This window comes from Convolutriloba macropyga, chromosome 14, assembly GCF_964194025.1.
Source record: "Convolutriloba macropyga chromosome 14, txConMacr16.3, whole genome shotgun sequence".
NCBI lineage: Eukaryota > Metazoa > Xenacoelomorpha > Acoela > Convolutidae > Convolutriloba > Convolutriloba macropyga.
Window position 1 is genome coordinate 33,021,697 of NC_134481.1, and position 23,102 is coordinate 33,044,798.

The 23,102-nt window shown below is 37.2% G+C and overlaps 1 protein-coding gene across 2 annotated transcripts; it reads right to left on the reverse strand.

The window, feature by feature from the left end:
• Positions 1–3,279: 3,279 nt before the first annotated feature.
• LOC142353097 (2-aminoethanethiol dioxygenase-like) lies at positions 3,280–17,716 on the reverse strand. 2 transcript variants are annotated; one of them, XM_075405293.1, is made up of 4 exons: positions 17,532–17,716; positions 16,948–17,132; positions 4,204–4,442; positions 3,280–3,656 (listed from the first exon to the last, which is right to left on the reverse strand). In XM_075405293.1, the coding sequence occupies exons 2-4, from the start codon at positions 17,121–17,123 to the stop codon at positions 3,307–3,309; spliced, it is 765 nt and encodes a 254-aa protein (XP_075261408.1). In that variant the 5' UTR covers positions 17,124–17,132; positions 17,532–17,716; the 3' UTR covers positions 3,280–3,306. The 2 variants fall into 2 exon arrangements, with proteins under 2 accessions (XP_075261408.1, XP_075261409.1); XM_075405294.1 differs by having other exon boundaries at positions 16,948–17,150.
• Positions 17,717–23,102: the final 5,386 nt, after the last annotated feature.

The window sequence follows — 23,102 nt, forward strand, 5'->3', positions numbered from 1 at the left end:
TCATCACCAGTGTTCAATTGCGCAAAGTTTTAAAGCTAATGGGACCTACAATTATTGTTACAAATTAAAAAGAAAACAAAAATCCTTTAAATTATAAAAAAATATATAAAAATCATTATATTACATGTTATGAAATCTCGAAGTAACAGTAGTAACAAAGCCGAGAAGCAAATGTTTGAAGCTAAAACCGTTCGAATGATTAAATTATAGCTCACTGGAAACGGTTTGTGACCTAAATTTACTGAGACTGAGCTACAAATCGATCGAAAAACTATGTTTTTCAAATTCATTTAGGAGTTCAACAGAAAGCATGGATAAAATTGCAACACCTCGGGAAGTCAACATAGCCTGCTAATAATCAGACTAAGTTACGACCCCACAAAAAAAAACAAATACAGAAAGAAGCCAAAACCTCAAACAATTTTACGACATCACACTGTCCAAGGCACTATAATTATAAATTGTTACCCACAAGAAGTGTAAATCATCACTTTCTCCTTGTCTTCCTCATAGAGGGATTACGTAGACGTGCCAAAAAGAAACCAAAAAACTGAACATAATAGAAATCTCTAAAAGTTTTTATGAAGCAAAATGGTCAAAGCAACCAGTCATAACATATAACCAAGAGCAAGAAACGCTTGAATGAACACAAGTAACTGAGATTTTTGCAGATGGTGACGAATTATGGAGATTGAGTGACATGGTGACGAAAATGAAAGCACAAAGGAGACAGTTGAAAACAAATTTTTTAAAGTTTAATTTGAAAGTCATTAAAACAAAAAACTATTAACTGAAATCTTTAACTAGATTAAGTTAGGTCATGATGAAACAATTGAGGTCTATCTTCATCAGTTATATGACGTACAACAGCAAAAACAAAGAAAAACCTAGGCAAAAATAAAAAATCCACTAAATTTTTTTAGATAACTGTGTCTCAGCCAAAAGGTATAAATAATAAAGAAAAAAATTAATCTATTCAGAAACGCCTTTTTTCAACGCTTAAAATTTTTTCCACTATGCTTTTCTACGATTGAAATTGTCAATAATGTAACAATTCGGCAGGAAAACAGAATGAACTCATAAAATACGCAATTATGCAAAAAAAATAAAAAAAATTGGAAAACAAGGAAATCATTAGTTGAATAAAAAACCGTTATCGTCATTATTTTATGACTCCCACGAAATCTGTTTTCGCCTGTTTTTGCTGAGACTGTACTCGAAGTTGAGAGAAATAAGATGAAATATTGAAAGTTTCAAAAAATCACCGATATTTTCTTAAAACAAAGATATTCAAAGTCATAACAGACATTCGGTAACAACTGAAAGAACTCTCTAGGTTCAATTATACCTCTTGAAAAACTAACTGTATCTTTGATTGGAGACACTACGTCATTGGGCTACAAAAAGTAGAACAAATGAAAGCAAAACTCAAGAAGTCCATAAAACTTTTACGAAAACCTTTAGTCACAGCCATAAAAACCATGAGCTTAACTCTGAAGCCAGAATATAATCTCGTTGGATCTCGTTTATTGTAAATAGTGTCTGTGATTAATTGAGCCCTGATCTAAAATTCTTGTCTTTGTTGAACGTAAAAAACACTTACGTAGCGGAAATATTCTGAAAAAAGTTCGCGACCCATTAAAATCTAATTTTTTATCGTAAGGATCCATGATGAGATTAAGATCAGCCCAGATACCGCTGGGAGTGTAGCAAAACACCCAATTTTTCAAGTGGTTGCAAAAAAGATCAATTTTTGAACAAAATTTTATTGTTTGTCAAAACTAAATAATGCATTTTGTACAATTATCGAGTTTAAATTTGCCAAAAACTGGCAAAATTTTCATTTCAGCAGACTTTATAAGACGGTGGGAGTATAACTAGCTCTTTTTTGAGGTTAACAAGAATATGACCGCAGATTAAAGGTATATACTTCCCTCAAATTTAAAGCAAGTGGGCTAAAATAGCAAATTTGGTCATATTTTTGACGAAAGTCTAAATTTTGAAAAATTTAGCAAAAATTTTAACCAAAAAACTCAGATCAAACAATTCAGCAACCCTCCTCTGTCGTTAGACATAAAGTCAATATGACTAAATTTAAAATTTTTCACATTTTACCAAAATTGACAAAAATTTGATCAAAAATACCGAAAATGTGAATAAAAATAGCTGAATTACGTCTAATATACGTCTGATAAAACTTTAAACCTCGATAACTCCCTATAAAAAGCGATAATTGAAAAAATCTTTTTAATTCCATATTCTACGCTGGACGGGCTTTCTAATGATACCACTCACAACTCTCTACGATGATTATATCGATCGGCCAAAATTGACTGAACAAAAAAAAACCATTTGAGTATATAGTTCCTCCCCCACTAAAGTGGGTCGGAACAAAAATGAGCCGACAAATTTAAAAAGGTGAAGTTTTCAATGTTCTAAAAGAATCTTCTTTCTTTTTAAATACAAATAGCGGCTAAATAAAAGTAACAAAAATTCACAATTTCTAACGGTAACCATTTACGGTAACTACTTCTGTTCCAGGTCGAAGTATCTCAACAATGCGCTGCGAAGGCGTTTTCAGGGAGCTTTCTGACAGCAAAGTGCGGAGTGCTGATTTTGGCGTGTACTAACAATCTCTATGATAGAAATTATACACGATTAAAGAGTCCAATAGAAACTTCCGACCAATTGTACATTCTGTTTCAAAGGCTCAAATTGCACGATCAACATGTCTCTGTTGTGTAATTGATAGATCGGAAAAAAAACAAGCTATTGCAAGGCTCATTACTCTTATCGACACGCTGTCAGAAAGTTGCATGTTCCATTTGTTATTCTGAAGAAATTGATACCTGCCAAGCACTTTTACCATGATGGACTACATCCAAACCAGAGCAACATCAGAGCTTGCGTCAGATTTCTATCGAGCCATCAAACACTTTCTAATGTGCGCAGACAGTATTGATGTGCGCAGGGTTAGTGCTGAACGTATGTTTTCATTTTAACAACGTTGATCGAATAGGACAGAATTTTATGCAAAGTACTCGGTTAGAGTTGAAAAGTTTCAAATCAAATACCCAGCAAGACCGAAATAGAACAAAAAGAGCCCGGTTAGGGTTAGAGAAACTTTGCTACGAATTCTGTTCACCCCTTTTTATTTGTGTACAAAAGCTGCGAAAAAGATAAACGAACTACATTTGTGAGATTAAATCAAAACTTCATTGTGCCACTAAAAGCAAAATAATACCTTCGTTTGAGATCATCTAAAAGATTTGCCAGATTTTTAACATGTTAAATTATGATCTTATGCTAATAATTTTGGTTTACCTTAGTTGTTTGATTGTTTCTCGTGATGTTCAAATCTTCCAGTCTTTTTATAGCCGCGGCACGACCCATATGAAGCCTAGTAAAGTTTTCAGGGATTCCAATTTGCTCCAAAGTACGACACTCGGCCAGGCTTGGCTCCAAAACGCGTTCGTCACTTTGGAGCAGTTCTCTCCAAAACGAGAGCTTTCTAACATTTCCGTCATACGGTGGAATCAGAACATCTATAAACCCGACCGGCTCATTCTCTGACGCAACAACAGTATGGAAATTATCAATCTTGGGATCAAAATTGAAAACTTTATCAACCGTTGCCCTACCAATTGTTGTCACTGGCCTTTTCAATTCTTTCCCATCAGTGATCTCTAATAATTAAACAAAACTCGAAACACAAAACAACACGAAAAAATTAAATTCTGGGAGTTCTGAATTATTTGAGAGCTAAACAATTTATTGCAGGAAAAGAGAGCATTACCGAAAATGAGACCGACTAAGACCTTAAAAAAATCACAGAACGTGATTCCATAGCTGAATTTCACTTAGAAGCTTCTAAAGGATATTGAGCTATGGAATCACGTTCTGTGCTAGCACTCTAATTCAAGTTCAAGAAATTAAACACTTTCTTTCAATTAGCCATTTATCTTGATACAAAAGCGATCATTTTCAGTGGTCTCTTGTTGGTAGTAGTAATACCGTTTGCCAATGAGGCTGACTCATTTCAATATAATACAGCAAAAAATTCCTTAAAAGGAAAACAAACTGACCGAAAATTCCATAAAAATACACCAAAAAATACTGCTTCGTTTTCCACCAAATGATGAGTATTTGGTAAAATTAATGTAAATGGTCCATTTCAAAAAGATCGTATATGGGAAAGAACAGGCCTCTTTATAACATGGACCAAATCACCGGCATAGAAAATTCTGTCATCAATTATGTTGTACGCGTCATCCTTTGAGTCGAATGTGTAAGACTGTACATTGCCACTTCCCATGACGTGCTTCATAAAGCCATACATGTAGGGGTGGTTGTGGAGAGGGATGGCTCGGCCAGGTTTGACTCCGAACGCGATGATACTGATTTCTTTGCTCTCGAAGAGCTCAATTCGTGTGACGTCTTCTCTAAACTACTGACAAATTTAAAACATAGCCCGCAAATAGCCACCGTTGACCCCATTGACGCATATCGTGATTGAAACAGAAAGAAAAAAATGCACAGATTTTTCTAGGTGTCACAAAGTTTCAGTTAGATTCTTAAACTATATACTTAACTCAGCTTCTAACAAGCTTAATAATAACGTCAGCTAGCAAAAGCTCTTATGAACTTTGATAACCTAATGCACTATAACTTTTCGGTTTCTACCGTTTTTTTTTATTTTGCTGTTTTGACATTGACCGTATTCATTACATTACGTAATCCAATAAATGAGAGCATTTAAAATCCGTTCAGTTGAAACAGTGAGTGCAACTGGTCAGAAGTCAACCGTGAAAACCGTGACTTATGTACAATGAAAAACATAGCCGACTAACGTCGGGCGAATTGCTCTCAAACGACCAGTTGGCTTCGTCAGTAGCTAGCCACGGTGTAGTGAGGTTAGCTTCAGCTTAATTGAAGGGGCGTAAGGTGAGCGCAGCAGGGGGAACAGTGGAGGTGGGCAACGGTGGGAGGGCGTTTTTTGTCTACACGGTTCCCTTACGACCTGAACAATGAGTAACTTAATTTAAGAGAAAACATAAATGGAAGATTGCCAGAAAATAGCCGCAAACCTGCAAAAATATGTGCAGTGGTGGCGATATTGGGGAGGCATAAGTATAAATCTCCAAAACAGTTTGTGAACCGCATACTTGGAGAATAGTGAGCTGAAAGGCTCTAAGAGAACTTAATGCCCAATGAGCGCTACCTGTTTATCCCGTTTTTGAGGACGAAAAGTCAAATGGGTCAAATGAAAAATCGGTCAAGCAAAAAATCGCATAAAAAAGACCCACAGCACTAATATAATTGCTACAAAGTTTGTTTTAGAGCAATGAACCGTGATCAAAAGGCATAGCGAACTGAAAAACCAAGCACGTCCTCCTGAATTACAACTAAAGAACGAAATCAACTATTCAAGAAGCCTGGACAAAAAAATTAAGTTCTTAATTTTGATATACTGATATTGAGGTCTTGGAAATCAATCAAAATTTAAAAGATTTAATAAAAATCAATTGATCTTCTAATTGCAATACCAATGCATGAATTGTATTTTATTTCACCAGATTTAGAGCAAAAATATCTTTTCGCGATTATTGTTGCAACATTTATTCAAAATAAAGGAATATATATGCGAAGCCGGTTTTCAGTCAAATTTTTATTTTTGTTTACGCATCGTAGAGAAAAGAGGAAAACCATTGACTAGACGTTTGAGGCTAGTTTTGACTTCTATGAATAAAACTAAAATTTTTTGCTCGTTGTTTCAACAAAAGCTGTTTAAAAAGGGAAAAAATGATTAAAGGACAAGGATATTCAAATATTAAGATATATTAATATATTTGAAAGAAATCTTGACATTGAATTATACAATAATAAATTTATCGGTGATAATAAAACCTTGTTTGCAAACAAAACGAAGAAAAAATTTCCTTACATAAAAGTTAAATAGCTGAGAAAAATTTTATTAAAAACTTTCAATTTCCCTTTTATTGAAACCTTAAAGGAGTTTTAAAACTATTTGTTGACTTATTAGTTCTCCTATTTTCATTTACCAGAAGCCGTCTCCAAATGAAAAATTTGGATATAACTTAGGTGCAACCAATCTACAGTAAACAATTTTGCTAAAAACCCAACGAAGTTGAACTATTCCGCTAATCTCTTGGAACAAGTTAATTTCGTCTGAAAGAAAAAGCTGCTTTACAATAGACTAGTTGATTTATCGGCAAAGCTATGGGAACAATTTCAATTTTTCGGATTGAGATAGATCAAAAGTTTTATAAATAAACAATAACTTAATTCAGAAAATTCTGATGTGAACCCTAAGTCGCAACCCTGCTAACATTTCATTTAAAAATTGATTTGATTGAGAAGTCACAAGTCAACAAATATTGGATACTGGAGACGAGGACAAGAGAAAACAACGTGATAAAAAGATTTTTTTGCTAATCCATTTTCCGTTGATTGTTCCTGATGCTTCAGATCACGATAGAATTTAAGTTTTCCGTCAGCCTCATGGGTTGACCGCCTATTTAATTCAACTCAAAGCGTGAAAAATAATCAGTAAATATTAATTGAAACAAAAAATAGGAAACTGAATTTACGAAAATTTTCTTGCAAGCTAAGCTATACCTCGCAAGCTCTTTTAATTGCAAAACCCCATATGTTTATGTGTTAATATGACATAAAACAACATAATTGGTTCTTCTGAACATGAATAGCCAAATTGATGCGGGGAAATCGTAACAACACGAACAGAAAAGAACACAGTAATTTGCGAAAAAAACGAAAAGAATATTATATTTGTAAACACCGTAAATTTCATACTTTTTTCCCGTTTCTCATGTAAAAAAGTGAATGTTGAATAAGTTTTTTTGCTTTTATAAATTAAATTGTTCAAAATTAGAAACTGCCCGAAAATAGGACCAATGAATTGCAAACAATTATAAACAGAGTTCGTACTCGTAACACAAAACTTGACATAAAGAACAACCGGAACTTTTGATGACATCTTGATATTCTAACATCTTGTTCAAAAAACGTTTGAACTAGATCTTGACTTTATCAAATATTTAAAGATTTTTAATCACAAATTAATTATAGTAAATAAAGAAAAGTCATTTATTTCTTGATTACATTCAGCGTGTAAACTCATCGCATCAAATTCTTGCTGCAAATTACTGTGTTTGTTAAGATGTTTTTGCGACTGATTGATCTTGTTGAACTATAACCTTTTGAGGAGCTGCTTTATGTTGCAAAATAAATGACAGTGGTTCAGGTATATCTCTTAAAATTATACCAAAATGAGGGCTGTTATTTTGTTTCAAGTGTGCATATTAAAGAACGTTCTAATAAGGTTGCTCCCCTAAAATTGCTTCAATTTGAGACTTACAAAACTGATACTTAAAGGAGCTTTTCTTCTCAGAACAAAGGCAAACATGGGATGCATGTTGGAACACTCTGTGCTACGCAGAATCTCGCATGAGCCGTCTTGTTTTCTATTATTAATAGCAACCTGTCTACCTAGAAATCAAACACACGCATAGACTCGAGAAGGTCCGTTATAAATCGTAGAAATCAAGCGCAAACAATCACAAAAACATCCCACTATTCTTTTTGAAAAATGTGATCAAATCATTACACTCAAAAACTTCAAGCGAAAAACTGTGATAGAAACTGCTGAAAACTGTCTTTTAATCTGTAAGCCAACATAAAAACCATTTCGTCCCTCAAAAATTATCAGATATCTACGACACACTTCACGGTTTATAACTTCAAAATCGATTACCTAACCAAACAGTGTCAAGATTCCGCCAACAACAAGCCACTTGTACAATTTCAAAAACCTCACCTTTGCAATATACCGAATCATTTACCTTCAAAATCATTCATTAGATTTTCATAGAAGTATGATTGACTTCAAATATACGAAGATAATATATTTCGACAAAATTAGGAAGACAGTTTAAAATAACAATCTTCACTGCAATGATGGTACCTTGCGAAATTTTCAGACGAAAATAAGGGACAAAAAGGAACCATAATGATCATGAAAAAAAGTGCAGCTAAGAACAGCCCGCTCTGGCCTAATGCTATTCTGCTGCGATAACGCGGAACCAGAACTTTTTCTGTGGCGGCTGAGCTTACTAACTCAATTACCAAATTGAATAGCGCTTCAAGGCCATTTCAAGCCTTAAAGCTAGAATAGCGTGACAAGCGAAATTTAATGCTACATTCTATCGAAGCCAAACGGATTTGTTCATTTCGTTCAACATTTATATTTAGCAACTATTATTAGTACACAATCGTCATTCATGAAGTAAAACTCAAACTCGAACTACCTAAACCACCAGCAAAACAATACTACGACTTAACAGTATTGCATCAGATTCTTTGCGATTGGATTGCGAATCAACCTGTTATTGATACAGAATATTCGACAAAAAGTTCTACATGGTTAACAAACTTCCCATGACATCAAATTTAAACTGAAAAGGTGACGTTATGGAAAAGTGTTCACATTCTGTCGACATTATTATCTACAACTAATCAACAGTTGAATTTGACATGTAAATCCACATGACTAGCAGCATAAAAGGAGCTTGAAAAACTACCAAAAATCAGTTGAAACTTGCAATTTTGGTTATATTAAACTGACATACAGTGCGTATTGAAGCACACTTTCTTGAGCGGTAAATTAGTTGTTATCGTGTCTTGTTTCTGTAGATCATATTAGTGATTGTACAGTTTTAACTTAACTTTGACTTGTGAATCGAGAATTAACTTTGATATTCTCAAAACTTTCTTTCTGGGGAACAAAGTTCCTAAAATTATTTTGTTATTCTGAGAGAAACAAGTTTGTTATACAGCAAAGCTGAGCAATTAGTTATCAGGAGTAATTGAGCAACAAGTAATGCAACGGCATTCTACAGTATAGCGGATAATACAGTTCACAAAAGTTAACTGCAAAAACAGAACATCCGGACAGATTTGAAACCGCTGAAACGAACTGGGCGGTAAAGTTTTCCTTGACTTGGATAGGAGAGCAGCCGTTACATTTGGTCCGCCGACCCGGACAGTCGAAGGCAAACTGCTGTCCAATCTGATGAGTAGAGTGGCAAAGGTACCCCCCAAAGAAAATAAAACGAATCAACAGCGCAACGCCAGTGAGGCAGAGCGAAAGGTGCGAGTGCAATTCACACAACACGTTGAAGAGTTGACCTCGCTTAAAAGGAACCAGCAAAGCAAACAGCAACCAAGCACAACCAGCAGAGAGGAGCTTCAATCAACAGCTCAAAGGTACGACAAGAAGTTCCAAGATTTATTGGAAGAAGTCAACACTAAAACAGGGATTGGCTACAAAATAATTGTGAAGATTCAGATCGACCCAACAAACTAAAGGCCCTCTACTAACAGACTGTTCACCTTCTAGAGGAAGAAATATCAAGCAACTGCAGCGTCGAAACAAGCTTGTGTCCTATCAAGCTAATTTCGTTGAAGAGCATCTGAAAGAAGCAAGGAAGTGCAAAGCAAGTTTGGACTATCATTGCCTTTCATATATAGACAAAGGCACGCAACCAGCAATGAATGCAGAGCAAAGCAACGCAACCCAAGCAGTGGACGACAGCGAGAGCAACAACAACTACCCAACGGACAACCCAGTTGCTCAAACAGTGCAAAATGGAGCAACAGCAAGTGGCCAAGAGACGGAGAATGTTTCGGAAACATCATCAGCAAAGCAAAGGCGAGAGGAACGGATGAAGAAATTCGATATCGAGTTCGAAACCAAGATGCGACTAGAACAGGCACGGTTTGAGCGAAGGAAGCTAGAGCTGGAAATGCAAATGAAGGAACTGGAAACCAAGCATCAACTACTGGAGGAAGAGCGTGAGCTAGAGCGCAAAGTGAAGAGAACAGCATTAGAGAACGATGATGCTTGTTCCCAATCAACAGGTGCTCGAGATAAATCACCCTTCAACTGGACCCCAAAGAAGAGAGATGTCTCAGACTGGGCCAGCAGGATCGACATCCTTCTAACACCAGAACGATCAACAGCTCGCTTCGAAGTAACCCCTGAAGTGAACAGGCATAGTCACTTCTCACGATATCGCAGTTCACGAGACCGGTCCTCAAGTGTTGAAGACCAAGACGTTTCCCCCAGAGCTGGTCTACGATAAAACACTGGCTATTCAGGTAGTAGTAGCCTACCAAAGCTGAAGTTGAACAACTTCGACGGAAATCCTCTCGAATGGCCGGAGTGGTCTAGTATGTTCATTGCTACAGTGGATCAACGACCAATACCAGACTCAGAGAAGATGAGCCACCTGAAGACTCTACTGACAGGCAAGGCAAGGTCAGTAATCACTGGAATGGGCTATTCTGGACAATTCTATGGTGCTGCGTGGAGCATTCTGGAGAGGAAGTTTGGAAGGCCTCATGTGATCTTTGATGCACAACTGGAGAGTCTTCGCAAAGCAAGTCAGGTGAAACCACACAACTCAACAGGTCTGATCAGTTTCTCAGTTACTGTTTCGAACTTTGTGAATGTGCTCAAAGAGTACAAGCCGATTGGTGATCTGCAATCGAGCTCGACACTGTATATGGCAGTAGATAAACTACCCCAAGTTCTCAGAGAAGTGGTGGTTCTATGTTGATGATAAAGATGAAGATTGGCCTGACCTGATTAAGTTTGCAAAGTGGCTATCTAGGATAGCATTCGTGCACGAAGGGTTTTCAGCTTTCAAGGGAGAGCGAAGAGAAGAAGACCGAAGAAGAAGAACAAATAGAGACAAACGGTTCTCGAAAACGTCGAACTTCAGCGCAAGTTCCAACGTGAAAGAAACGAAGCAAACGCAAAGTGATCACTGTCCGCTAGCTGATGGCACTCATAAAATATGGAACTGTCCAATATTCAGGAACATGAGTGTGAATGATCGGTACGCAGCAGTGAGAAAGCAACGCTTATGTTACGGATGTCTAGGCAAAGGACATGCAATCAAAGATTGTAAAGTCAATGCGTGCGGCATCAATGGATGCATCAAGAAGCAAAACCGATTGCTACACTCAGAAAATCAAATGGACGAGGGCGATCACGCAGTCAACGTAAGCGCAGCAACAATCAATCAGAGTAACGAAGTTACAAGCTTTCTTCAGATAGTTCCTGTCTCAATACAGAGCGGTGGCAACAGGTTTAACACATATGCTTTCCTCGATAGTGGATCAACGGTTTCATTCATCGATCAAAGTGTGCAAGAGAAGTTACGAGCCCAAGGCACCGATGTGACACTCAACATAGCTGGCATACACGGAACAAAGGATCTGAAGACAGAAAAGGTTCTCCTCAAAATAAAGGGACTACATTCAAAGGTGCATTCAATCGAAGCGTTTGCACACCCGTCAATCTCATTGGGAAACACAAACTACAACTACAATAAGCTGAAGCAAAGCTTCAATCACTTGAGTGTTTTACCGACAAAAACTTTAACTTGATGGAAGTTGGCATCATCCTTGGTCAAGATGCTTACGAGCTACAGCGCCCATTGGACTATAAGATAGGAACACGAAGTGAGCCTTTCGCCGTTCTAACAGAATTAGGATGGGTAGTCAGTGGACCCATGACTGGCAAAAGAAGACAAAACGTTTGTCATTTCGCCTTCACTGAAGATGTGAAAGTGGCTGAGAATATCCAAACCTGGTGGGACATAGAAACCTATGCTTCCAAAATCAACGTTGTCAGTCAGTCAAAGAAGGAACTGCAGGCACAGAAGATGCTAGAGAGTACGACAAAGTTCACAGGCGAGCGGTACGAAGTGGGAATGCTGTGGAGTGAACCAGAGCCAAACCTACCGAACAACTACAGCTCAGCCCTGGGTCAGCTTTACTCACTGGAGCGAAGATTCCAAAGGGACCCCAATCTGAAGATTTTGTATCAACAGTCAATAGATACAGATGTAGAAAAAGGATTCGTAAAGATAGTGGACGAGTCCGTAGTGAACGGCACCTTCGGGAAAGAATGGTATTTGCCACACCATCCAGTGCTAAACCCGAAGCCTGGCAAAGTAAGACGTGTTTGCAACGCTGCCTCCAAGTACAAAGTATGCCTAAATGATAAGCTACTAGCAGGACCTGATCTGCTACATGGATTGATTGGAACAATATTTAGATTCCGTGAAGGACCAATAGCCCTAACAGCTGACATCGAATCGATGTTTCTACAAGTGCAAGATCCCGAACAGGACAAAAGTTGCTTGAGGTTCTTATGGCGTCCTAGAACAAACGAACCCGTTCAGATATACGAATATCAGCGTCATGTTTTTGGAGCTAAGAGTTCTCCAACTTGTGCAAACTATGCTCTCAAGCGAGTGGGACTGGATAACGAAGAAGAGTATCCAATAGCAACAAAGACAATACAAAACAACTTCTACATGGACGATTTCATCAATTCAGTAGAAACCCCTGAAGAAGCAATTGAAGTCTTCAATCAACTACAACCTCTTCTCTCACAACTTGGATTTGCACTGAAGAAATGGATAAGCAATAACGATGCAGTTACCAAAACAATCCCAGAAGACTTGAAGTCAATCAGCAACACGAAGCAAGTCGAAGTGGAACCCAATACATAGGGATCCTCAGTGCTAGGACTGCAATGGACCGTATCTGATGACAGTCTTCAAGTATGCAGAGGTACAAACAAGGAAGTTGAAGCACCTATAACCCAGAGGAAGGTTCTGTCACTGGTATCTTCTGTATTCGACCCGATCGGATTGTTTGCTCCGTTCAGTGTTCATATGAGACGACTTCTGAAAGGCATCTGGACTAAGAATGGACAACGTTGGGACAACGAAGTGGAGCCTAGCGAAGAATTCCTGAGATGGAAAGAACAACTTCCAATAGTGGCTGAAACAAGCATCGATAGAAGGTACTTCAACAAAGAGAGGGATAGGATAAAGCCGAACTTCATGTGTTTGCTGACGCATCTGAAGACACGATGTGTGCAGTAGCCTATCTACGTTCACAACCAAAAGAATACTCAGCTGACTTAGCATTCGTCATTGGAAAATGCAGAGTGGCACCGATGAGGCATCTTTCAATACCACGATTGGAATTGCAAGCTGCAGTCATGGCAGTGAGGTTGAAGGAACAGATAGTCAAGGAACACGAAATGAAGATAAATAGTTGCAGCTTTTGGTCAGACTCAACTACAGTATTGCAGTGGATACACAGTTCCCATCGTAAACAACAAGTGTTTGTGGCCAATCGATGGCTGAGATACTAGATACAACTGATGTTTCACCGGAAACATGTGAGCGGTATCAACAACCCGGCGGACATTGGCACCAGAGCAATCAACATTGAAGAACTCAAGAGAAGTGAGTGGCTCACTGGGCCGGCCTGGTCGAAGCGACCAGAAAGGGAATGGCCAGAGCAAGTGAACCTAATCTTTGCATCAGATAAAGAGAATATACCCTCATCAGTCTTCATGATACAGGCTGAAGAAAAAAAGCTCTTATTCAGTGGGAACGATTCAGTAACTTTAACAGACTAGTTAACACAGTAGCATACGTACAGAGAGCAGTGAACAAACACAAACCAGCAACGCTCGTAGTCAGCATTGAAGAAAGAGAAAAAGCAAAAGCAACTATCTTCAAACTACTACAGCAAGAACAGTATAGTGAAGAGATGAAATCTCTCAAAGCTGAAAAGGAAATTCCAAAAGGCAGCAAAATTCTACAGTTCTCACCCTTCCTAGATGACGAAGGACTTATTCGAACCAAAGGCAGAATAGGCAAACGTCAATTGGACTTCAATGCAAAGCATCCGATATTGCTACATTGGAAACATCATGCGGTTGAATTATTCTTGCGAAACGAGCACAAGCACAATCAACACGAAGGCACTGAGCATGTAAGAAACATTGTTCAGCAGATGTTGATCCTAGGCATACGGAACGCCTTAACATCAATCAAGAAGAAGTGCGTTACCTGCAGAAAAGGCAGAGCACAAACGACAGCACCAGTCATGGCAGATCTACCCGAAGAGCGGTTAGATGCTTCAACAGCCTTTTCAAATGTTGGAGTTGACTACTTTGGCCCTTTCATTGTGAAGATTGGGCGAAGGAACGAAAAGTGATGGTGTTGTCTCTTTACATGTCTAACTATGAGAGCGGTGCACATAGAAGTGGTACCCAAGTTAGACACAGATAGTTGTCTCAATGCAATAATGAGATTTATTGCTCGAAGAGGCAAACCGAATACGATCATCAGCGACAACGGGACAAATTTTGTTGGAGCTGAAAGAGAGTTTGCAGAGTACGTTGCGGCATGGAACGAAGAAGGGATCGAAGGACATCTAAGTCAACGAGGGATCAGATGGAAGTTCAACCCACCCGCAGCACCTCACTTTGGAGGAGTATGGGAGCGGTTGGTGAGAAGTTGCAAGAAAGCAATGTATGCAGTGTTGGGGAACAGATCAGTCACCGAGGCCGTTCTTTCAACAACGATGTGTACTGTTGAGCAGACTTTGACCGTTGACTCCAGTCAGTTCAGATGTGAATGACTTAGAAGCATTGACCCCCAATCACTTCTTGCTTGGCAACAAGAAAGTTTGCTTACCCTATCTACCATGCGCAGAAGACTTTGTGGATCATCGAAAACTCTTTCGACAAACTCAAGCATATGCAAATCTCATATGGGACAGATTTCGTAAAGAATATCGGCAAACTCTGAATAATCGGAAAAAATGGCGATCTACAGCAAATGAAACCCTTAAAGAAGGCGATCTCGTTTGGTTGATCGAGGACAGCGATAAGCGTGGATATTACAATCTAGGTCGAGTTACGGAGACCATCGATGGGTCTGACGGTGTGATTCGATCAGCTATAGTTCGAACGAACGACGGAGTGTACAAGAGACCAGTAGTGAAGCTCGCCCCAGTACTAACTGGAAAAGATGTTTTCACGAGGGAAAACAGGGCCGGCGATATGGCGGCTGAGCTTACTAACTCAATTACCAAATTGAATAGCGCTTCAAGGCCATTTCAAGCCTTTATAGCGTGACAAGCGAAATTTAATGCTACATTCTATCGAAGCCAAACGGATTTGTTCATTTTGTTCAACATTTATATTTAGCAACTATTATTAGTACACAATCGTCATTCATGAAGTAAAACTCAAACTCGAACTACCTAAACCACCAGCAAAACAATACTACGACTTAACAGTATTGCATCAGATTCTTTGCGATTGGATTGCGAATCAACCTGTTATTGATAGAGAATATTCGACAAAAGTTCTACATGGTTAACAAACTTCCCATGACATCAAATTTACACTGAAAAGGTGACGTTATGGAAAAGTGTTCACATTCTGTCGACATTATTATCTACAACCAATCAACAGTTGAATTTGACATGTAAATCCACGTGACTAGCAGCATAAAAGGAGCTTGAAAAACTACCAAAAATCAGTTGAAACTTGCAATTTTGGTTATATTAAACTGACATACAGTGCGTATTGAAGCACACTTTCTTGAGCGGTAAATTAGTTGTTATCGTGTCTTGTTTCTGTAGATCATATTAGTGATTGTACAGTTTTAACTTAACTTTGACTTGTGAATCGAGAATTAACTTTGATATTCTCAAAACTTTCTTTCTGGGGAACAAAGTTCCTAAAATTATTTTGTTATTCTGAGAGAAACAAGTTTGTTATACAGCAAAGCTGAGCAATTAGTTATCAGGAGTAATTGAGCAACAAGTAATGCAACGGCATTCTACAGTATAGCGGATAATACAGTTCACAAAAGTTAACTGCAAAAACACAACATCCGGACAGATTTGAAACCTCTGAAACAAACTGGTCGGTGTAAAGTTTTCCTTGACTTTGATAGGAGAGCAGCCGTTACATTTTCATAGTTTGTATTGAAATTAAAGTAAAAAACGGAACAATCTAAGAATATTTTTAAAAGTTGCTCTCAAATAACAGCAGTTCTATTAAAATCACAACGGCAAACCCGATGAAACCAATAGGCTTCGATCTTCTAAGGAGAATAAATTGGAAAAATCGGACCCTGTCTGTAGTTTGTGAGCATTATTTCGATCGTATCTGGTTTTTTTTTATATTTCAAGCTTAACGAATCGAGTACAACGGCGTTTACGTTTTGAAATCAATTGAAATACATATGACAGCTTTTCAAATGTCAAAGAAGACTGACCATAGGCTGAAGTCACTTAGTTCAGAGTTAAATAATTCTTCGTGCAAATTTTTTATTCTTTTAACGACACTAAACAGCTTCATATTCTGAGCATTTTTTGTGTTTAGGAAACTAGGCTGAATGGAGATTCAGTGCTTATATTATCAATTGTGATAGCGCAAAAGAAAGATATTCAAGGCCGAAAAAGTAAATAGGAAAACAAGATCTGTTCAGCAAAATTTTTAAAAGTCATAAACGACTACAATAATTACTACCAAAATTGCTCCAGAAAAATGAGTAATCTGATAATATACAGTCGCTTAAACTTTTAGGATCAAATCATACGGCAGAAACACTATTTCGTAACACCCACAGATCTCCAATGCTTGCTAAAAACTTAACTTCAGCGCAAATTTTTAGCACCTGTAAAACAGTTCCATCTGTAAAGAACAGATTATTGGAAACATTTTTCTCATTATTTTGAGTACATTATTTGGATCTTTTCCGTTTGTGTCCCTCCCCCCCCCCCCCGAACGTTATGCACACCATAGTAACAGAGCACGTGCTACCATATAGTAAATCATTATTTTAAAATATGGCTGGCACGTGCGTCTCTGTGTGTGTGTGTGTGTGTGTGTGTGTGTGTGGTGGGGGGGGGGGTCACAAACAAAAAGATACATTAATTCCATTTCAGTCAACATTCCCGACATCAACCGAAGCATCCGCAAAGTGTGCAAAAGGCGATGATACTTACTCCACGCTATTAACCAAATTTTTCAACTGATCTGGAGAAATTCCAAACAACTCCAGTCTTAGATCCTTCAGCAAAACACCGATATCACCAACTTCACTTTCAGATAGACTTGACACGCTCACGCTCTTTTTTCTCGCCGCTTCTGCTATTCGTTTTATAAGGAAATCCCGAGTCATTAGTAAACGCAGGAAACACCAGTTGAACTTTTTGCCCCATTTTCTTCCACTATGACCATAGCAACAACATTGATTGTTTAATATGAAAAGTTGAAGATATATTGCCCCATTTCTCAAAAGTTGGACCTCCCAGCCCCTTGACATTTAATTTAATTTTACTTCCCCCTAAGCGCACGTTCTATTTTTTACATAAAAACTGCTATGTAACAGATCATAACTTGTACTGTGATGGGGTTATAACGGAGATTGGAGGGTGGCAGAACAGATTTAATCTAACTTGTTAGCGCAAAAAAATAGTTGGCTACGCTGACGGATGGTAATTAAGTGGCGGTCTAGGAACACTTTTTAATGATAGCACAGAATTAAGATATAAAGCAATAGAATGGTTAATGGGCAAAAAGTTTTTACGTCTTTTAAGGGAATTTTAAAAATATCATCAATCTCTGCTTGGTTCCAAGAATTAAATCGGAAATTCAATGAAAGTTATCAAAAGGCAAAAGTAAAGTTAGGTTTCTAAAGCCATAGACATCTTAGAGAACCCAAGGTACAATTTTATTGGTCACTAAAAGGCTGAGAGCTTAGTTTGAAAGTTTGAACTTTGAGTTAAAGAAGTGAAAGTCTAATTTTTTGTCCTAAGCTTAGTTTCCTGTAGGACACTAAGTTTAGGATAAATTAGACTTTCACTTCCTGAATCAAACCACTATAAATAATCATCCGCTTTGCTAACATTTTATTTCCCATTGACAAACATTTCTGATATTTTTTCTATAGAGAAAGTTACTCAAAATAAAACAATGTTTAAGGTACACGTTTGAGCAAATACACGCCTTTCCAATGCATTACCTCTATTACCGCCTTTACTATTATTTAAAAAAACCGTTATTTGCATCTGAGTATTGATTGTCTGAAAAAACGCAGAACTATTTTGACTTAAATAGGTGGTCTAAAAATTCCTACCATTAAATTTTTGATTACCGTCCTGCTCCGTTTCAAATCGGAAAGGCCTCAAATCAACTATGCACGTTATGTTCATTATGCACGTTAAAACGTAATTCTATATGGCCCACGGACTAGTGCACTGACAAATGGACGCTACAAAATTACCTTTCGCGCCACAAAAGGAATTAATGTTGTATTCCTAATACACAAAAGGTGAAAAAAGACTAGTTCTGGTCTCATAGGAAAGTGTACTATCAAAAAAATTCAAATTCTATTTGAGAGCTCTTTTCCTAGAAATTTAATATTTTTCTCAAGTCACCTAGAGACCAGTCACTTTTCATATCGAGGTTCCGTTAGTGACAACCTGAATTACAGTCTAATGAAGCACAATAACAAAAATTTAGTTTTCAAGGAATCAATCGTGTTTTTTTGGCTTCGACTCGAGTTTTTGTAATTTTAAATGAAATTTTGATTTTCTAATTGAGGTTTTACTAAATTTGTGGAGTCCTATGGCTTGCACTCGTTGACAAAAAGTGCAATAGTTTCCGAAATTAGCACTAAGTGAACCTATCTAGAGCTTTAACTGGACAGCTAATGGCTGTTAAAGATTTAAAAATGATATTTCGCGAATTTTTTTAACATTAACATATCATAAACTTGTTTTCGTGAATTGTAAGTCAGTCTCAGTAATGACAGGACCCTCTTCCGTTCCACTGCAACCAAAATTAATCTGACTAAAGGTTTTATCTTCTAACTATTTGTTAAATGACTTCAATGCAACAAGATTTCAAAATTTTTCAAAAATTTTTTTGGATATTTTCGTAATATTGGATCCTCTTGAAATCTTATCACATTATCCTGATATTGATATCGCCCATTGGCTTAGTGAACATTTTCAATTGATCATGGATAAAGTTTGCCTGTTTTTGTTGTTGTTGTTTTCATAGTCAATGACTTATCGTGAAGTCATATTGATGACCTGCGAATGACGAACGTCTTTGTCGTCTCATCTAGGCGTAACCTGGCGTATTTATTAGCTTCCTTTGAGAGCTATTGAATTTAATGGCGTTCTGACCTCGGGTTTTCTCTAAAATTTCGTGGTTTTAATGTATTTTTTCATGTTTGTGCATTTAGTGGAGTCAAATTGGTAAGAAGAAAAATCCCATAGTCGTTAATAAACTAAATCAAAGTAGAAAAGTTTTCACTGGAAAGTTCATTTTTTAATGGCTTCCACATATCTCTCGCTCATTTTTTTAAATTTGTTGTTTTTGCCTTTTTTTTATCATTCTTTAGGTAGCCATAAAATGCTGACCGATCTCATAAGCTTGTAATTGGCGATTGAATGAATGATTTTACCCGAAGCAGTCGGTTTATAGCGAATAGTCTTAAATTGTAGGATACAAAAGATTTTTCAGGTTTTTTCATTTTTTCAGTTTGTTGTTCTTTTCGTCAACTTGTAACTTATTCTCATCATTGAGAGGTCCAGTAAAATTCCTTGTATTTTAAAAATTAACATGTTTACTGATATCATAACGTTACTGATGTTTCGTTTGTTTGACAATATGCGTCTTCATAAAGTTATGTGAGTGGTGTATTTGTGTTTCTTTTTCTCTTCCTTTAGCACAATCGAGTAATAACAGATCCCAATGATTTGCAAACGTGGCCCAATTGAACTTATTTGTTCATTCAGCATCTTTTTAGTTGAATTAGTACAGATAGAAAATGAAATAAAAGACTTAATATTCAGATAAAAGCTAATGATTTTAATCGCTTCACTAATTTTTGTTTTCGCAATGATTGTAATTTGTTGTTCGTATTTTTTTGAGCTTTTCTACATGTTTAGTCCGTTCCTATGGCTTAGTCTAACCAAAGACAGGACCTATTGGTTTCATTCTGACTTTTTAACAAAATTATCAAGAATTATTTTGCTAAAAGCTAATGATTTTTAATGATTGTAAATACTTTTGAAATTATTTGGTTTAACAAATGTTGATTGATTTTTTAATTTAGCATCAATATTTCTTCTGTTTGTTGACTTGTTGCCGGTTCTCATTAAGATAAATCCCATCTGCTGTTTGAGTTAGGAAAAAGAAAATCTATGTCGTTAGGGTTTTGTCTCATTGTAATTTGACGTTGTTACTAAGTGCTTTTTAGATATTGAGTTTTGTTTTTTTTTGCTATCTTTTTGTTGTTTTTTTCTCGTTGTCTTTTTAATGGCAGATCTCGTTGTAAAGATCTCGTCGTTTGATTATCTCTTTGTCAAAAATGTTGGTCAAAAGACATTTAAGTCAAAAATGTAGATGAGCGCGGGTCGGAACATCATGTGCGAACGCACATTAATGAGCCGCCTTGTTGAATATATTTCTCCAAGCAATTCTATGCAATTGCAAACTAACCGACTCGAGATTTTGGTACCTGACTTTTTCTATTGATTCTAAGCATATGTTAGATCAAAATCTTAGCCCCCCCCCCCTCCGACGGACTTAGTGCACTGACAAGGGGGCGCTGGCGACCAAGTGCTGTGGATGAGGCTTTGCAAGATTTTGTTCCAACGTATTTAGAGAACCAAAGGGTACTAAAGTGTTGAGTTTCATTTGAAATTGAAGCTAAGAGAACAATTAGTGAAAGCAGTTTTCTTAAAAATATACGGGAGTTGAAATAAACCAAACGTCTCCGATAGCAAAGCAACCAATTATTTAAGTGATTCAAGTGTCAAAAATGGATTTCTTAGTTTGAAAGGTTGAACTTAAGACTTGAAGAAATGAAAATCTAATGTTTTCGCCCTATAGGACAGAAAGTTTCAGACTTTTACTTCTTCAAGTCTATCTCTAATCTTTCAAAGTAAGCTCTCTGCCTCAAAGTTTTAGCGACAGATGAAATTATACCCTGGGCTGAATACTGCCTGATTATCTCTATTAATCAAATGCCAATTCAGTGAGCCAAGCAGAATACCATCCGCTATAATCAGGAGGCACTCAAATTGACTGAATTTGCTTACAGTCAAGTGACAACACATCTATAGACAAGTCACAGCACACGTATAGGCAAGTGTTCGATAATTCAAATGCAGTTGAAGTTTTCTGGCCGACCCATAAGAAAAAACAAACGTTAAATTGACCAATACTAATAGGGCAGAAGAAATCCCACTAAACCATATCAGATGTTTCGACTGCTAATTATACTATTAAACAGTGTCTTTTCAAAGATAGAATGGCCTTGCACTAGAGACTTCCAATTGGAAGATTTTTAAAACAAGACTTGTATGTTACACATGTGATATATAATCAATCATACACCTACACGCCTTCTACCAGTAGCCGACTCAAAAGCTCGTGGATTAGAATTTTGGATTTTCGATATTCTCTCTCCCTTGCGCCCAAATTTAACACTTGCACAAATGTATCCCAACCAAGGATACAATGATTGTTCATTTTCTGAGCGGTAACAATTTATAACATAACCGACTAACGTCGGGCGAATTGCTCTCAGACGACCGATGAGCGGTTGGCTCCGTCAGTAGCCAGCCACGATTTAGTGAGGCTCGCTTTAGCTTGATTGAAGGGGCGTGAGGTGAGCGCAGCTCGGGGGGGGGGGGGGGGGGGTGCACTGCAAAGGTGGTGGGGGGGGGGGGGGGGGGTCACAGGGTTGGCAACGGTGGGAGGGCTACCTTTGGCTTCACGGTGCCCTTACGGCCTGAATGATGTTCAGGGGGGAATGATGTGGGGGTGGGGGAGGGATCAATTTCCAAAAACCGCCCTTCACAACATTGAGTACAAGTCACCAAAACAGTTTGCGGATCGCATACTTGGAGACTGGTGAGCTGAAGGGCTCTAAGAAAACTTAATGCCCAATGGGCGCTACATCATTATTCATTTTCTATGGGCCATGAAAAATGAGTAAGCGAAAATTCGCATAAAAAAGACTAGGATTAATAAAAATGCTTCAAACTCTGTTTGAGAGTAAATAAAAACGATTTCTTTAAAAAAACGATAGTTTAGTCATTTATGATAAAACGTTTCCATTTTAATTCAGCGTAAATGGGTAATAGATGATGACATCACGTCAAATAGCAGCAGCTGATTGCGGCATCAACAAACGAGTTAAGGAAAGAGATAGAGTGAGAGATAAAACGTGAACAAGAAAGAGAAGGAAAGAATCCCAACCAATAGAGAAAGAGAGAGAGAGAGAGAGAGAGAGAGAGAGAGAGAGAGAGCTAGTAATATTTTCCATGAAGAGATTCGACTTTGCAACTTTTAGTTATCTAGCCTTGTTAGTAATTAAATCACAGTAAAAAATGATAAGTGCAAAAATAAAAATTTTGACTTCGCAGTGAAAAAACTGTTCAAACAATTTGTCTCTTGAGTTGTGTCTTGTAACCCATATACAAAAGCTAAAAAGTTTCGTTGGGCAGTCATGATCGTTAAACTCAGAAAAAAAACAAAAAATCTCTAACAAAATCTTTTACTGGCTCAAAGATCCATAAACTTGGAACATAATAATTTTCCATAAAATTGAAAAAAAAATTATTAAAAGAAATAGCTAAAGTCATTTAAAATTTATAACCATTCCATTAACTCTAGAAACTATGCAGCAGCTTATTATCAAACCTTGGTGGAGATCCCTGGGCCCCGGTGCCGGAAAAAAGTTCAATATTCAAAATACTCAAATAATGCAAAATAACTTAAATAAATTTCTTAATTCGTTATATTAACATCTTGAAAAACATACCATTACCATTAGAAACTATGCAATAACCTATTATCAAATCCTAGAGGAGGAATTTCTTGCTGAAATGCCAAATTTTCAAAACTAAAACTGTGAAATATAGTATAAATTTGCGTGTTTTTGATTAGAGTACCAAAACCAATAGCTCCTAAAATGAATAGCACTTAGGTCTGCAAAAGACCTTTATCAAAATTAACCAAACTCAATTTTAGACTGGTCCAACAAAATTTTGAACAATGACAAAAAAAAACAGAAACTGCAACGCTTTTGGCTCAAAAACAACTAAAAATGACATTTTAACCTTAAACTATGGCC

Bases quoted from the DNA above. Each gene is read 5' to 3' on its own strand.
- LOC142353097 (XM_075405293.1), bottom strand. From the start codon at position 17,123: ATGACTCGGGATTTCCTTATAAAACGAATAGCAGAAGCGGCGAGAAAA. The intron at 4,443-16,947 runs GTAAGTATCATC...TCAGTAGTTTAG, and splicing joins AATTTGGTTAATAGCGTGGA to AGAAGACGTCACACGAATTG. The intron at 3,657-4,203 runs CTGTTCTTTCCC...AATTGAAAAGGC, and splicing joins GGTCCATGTTATAAAGAGGC to CAGTGACAACAATTGGTAGG.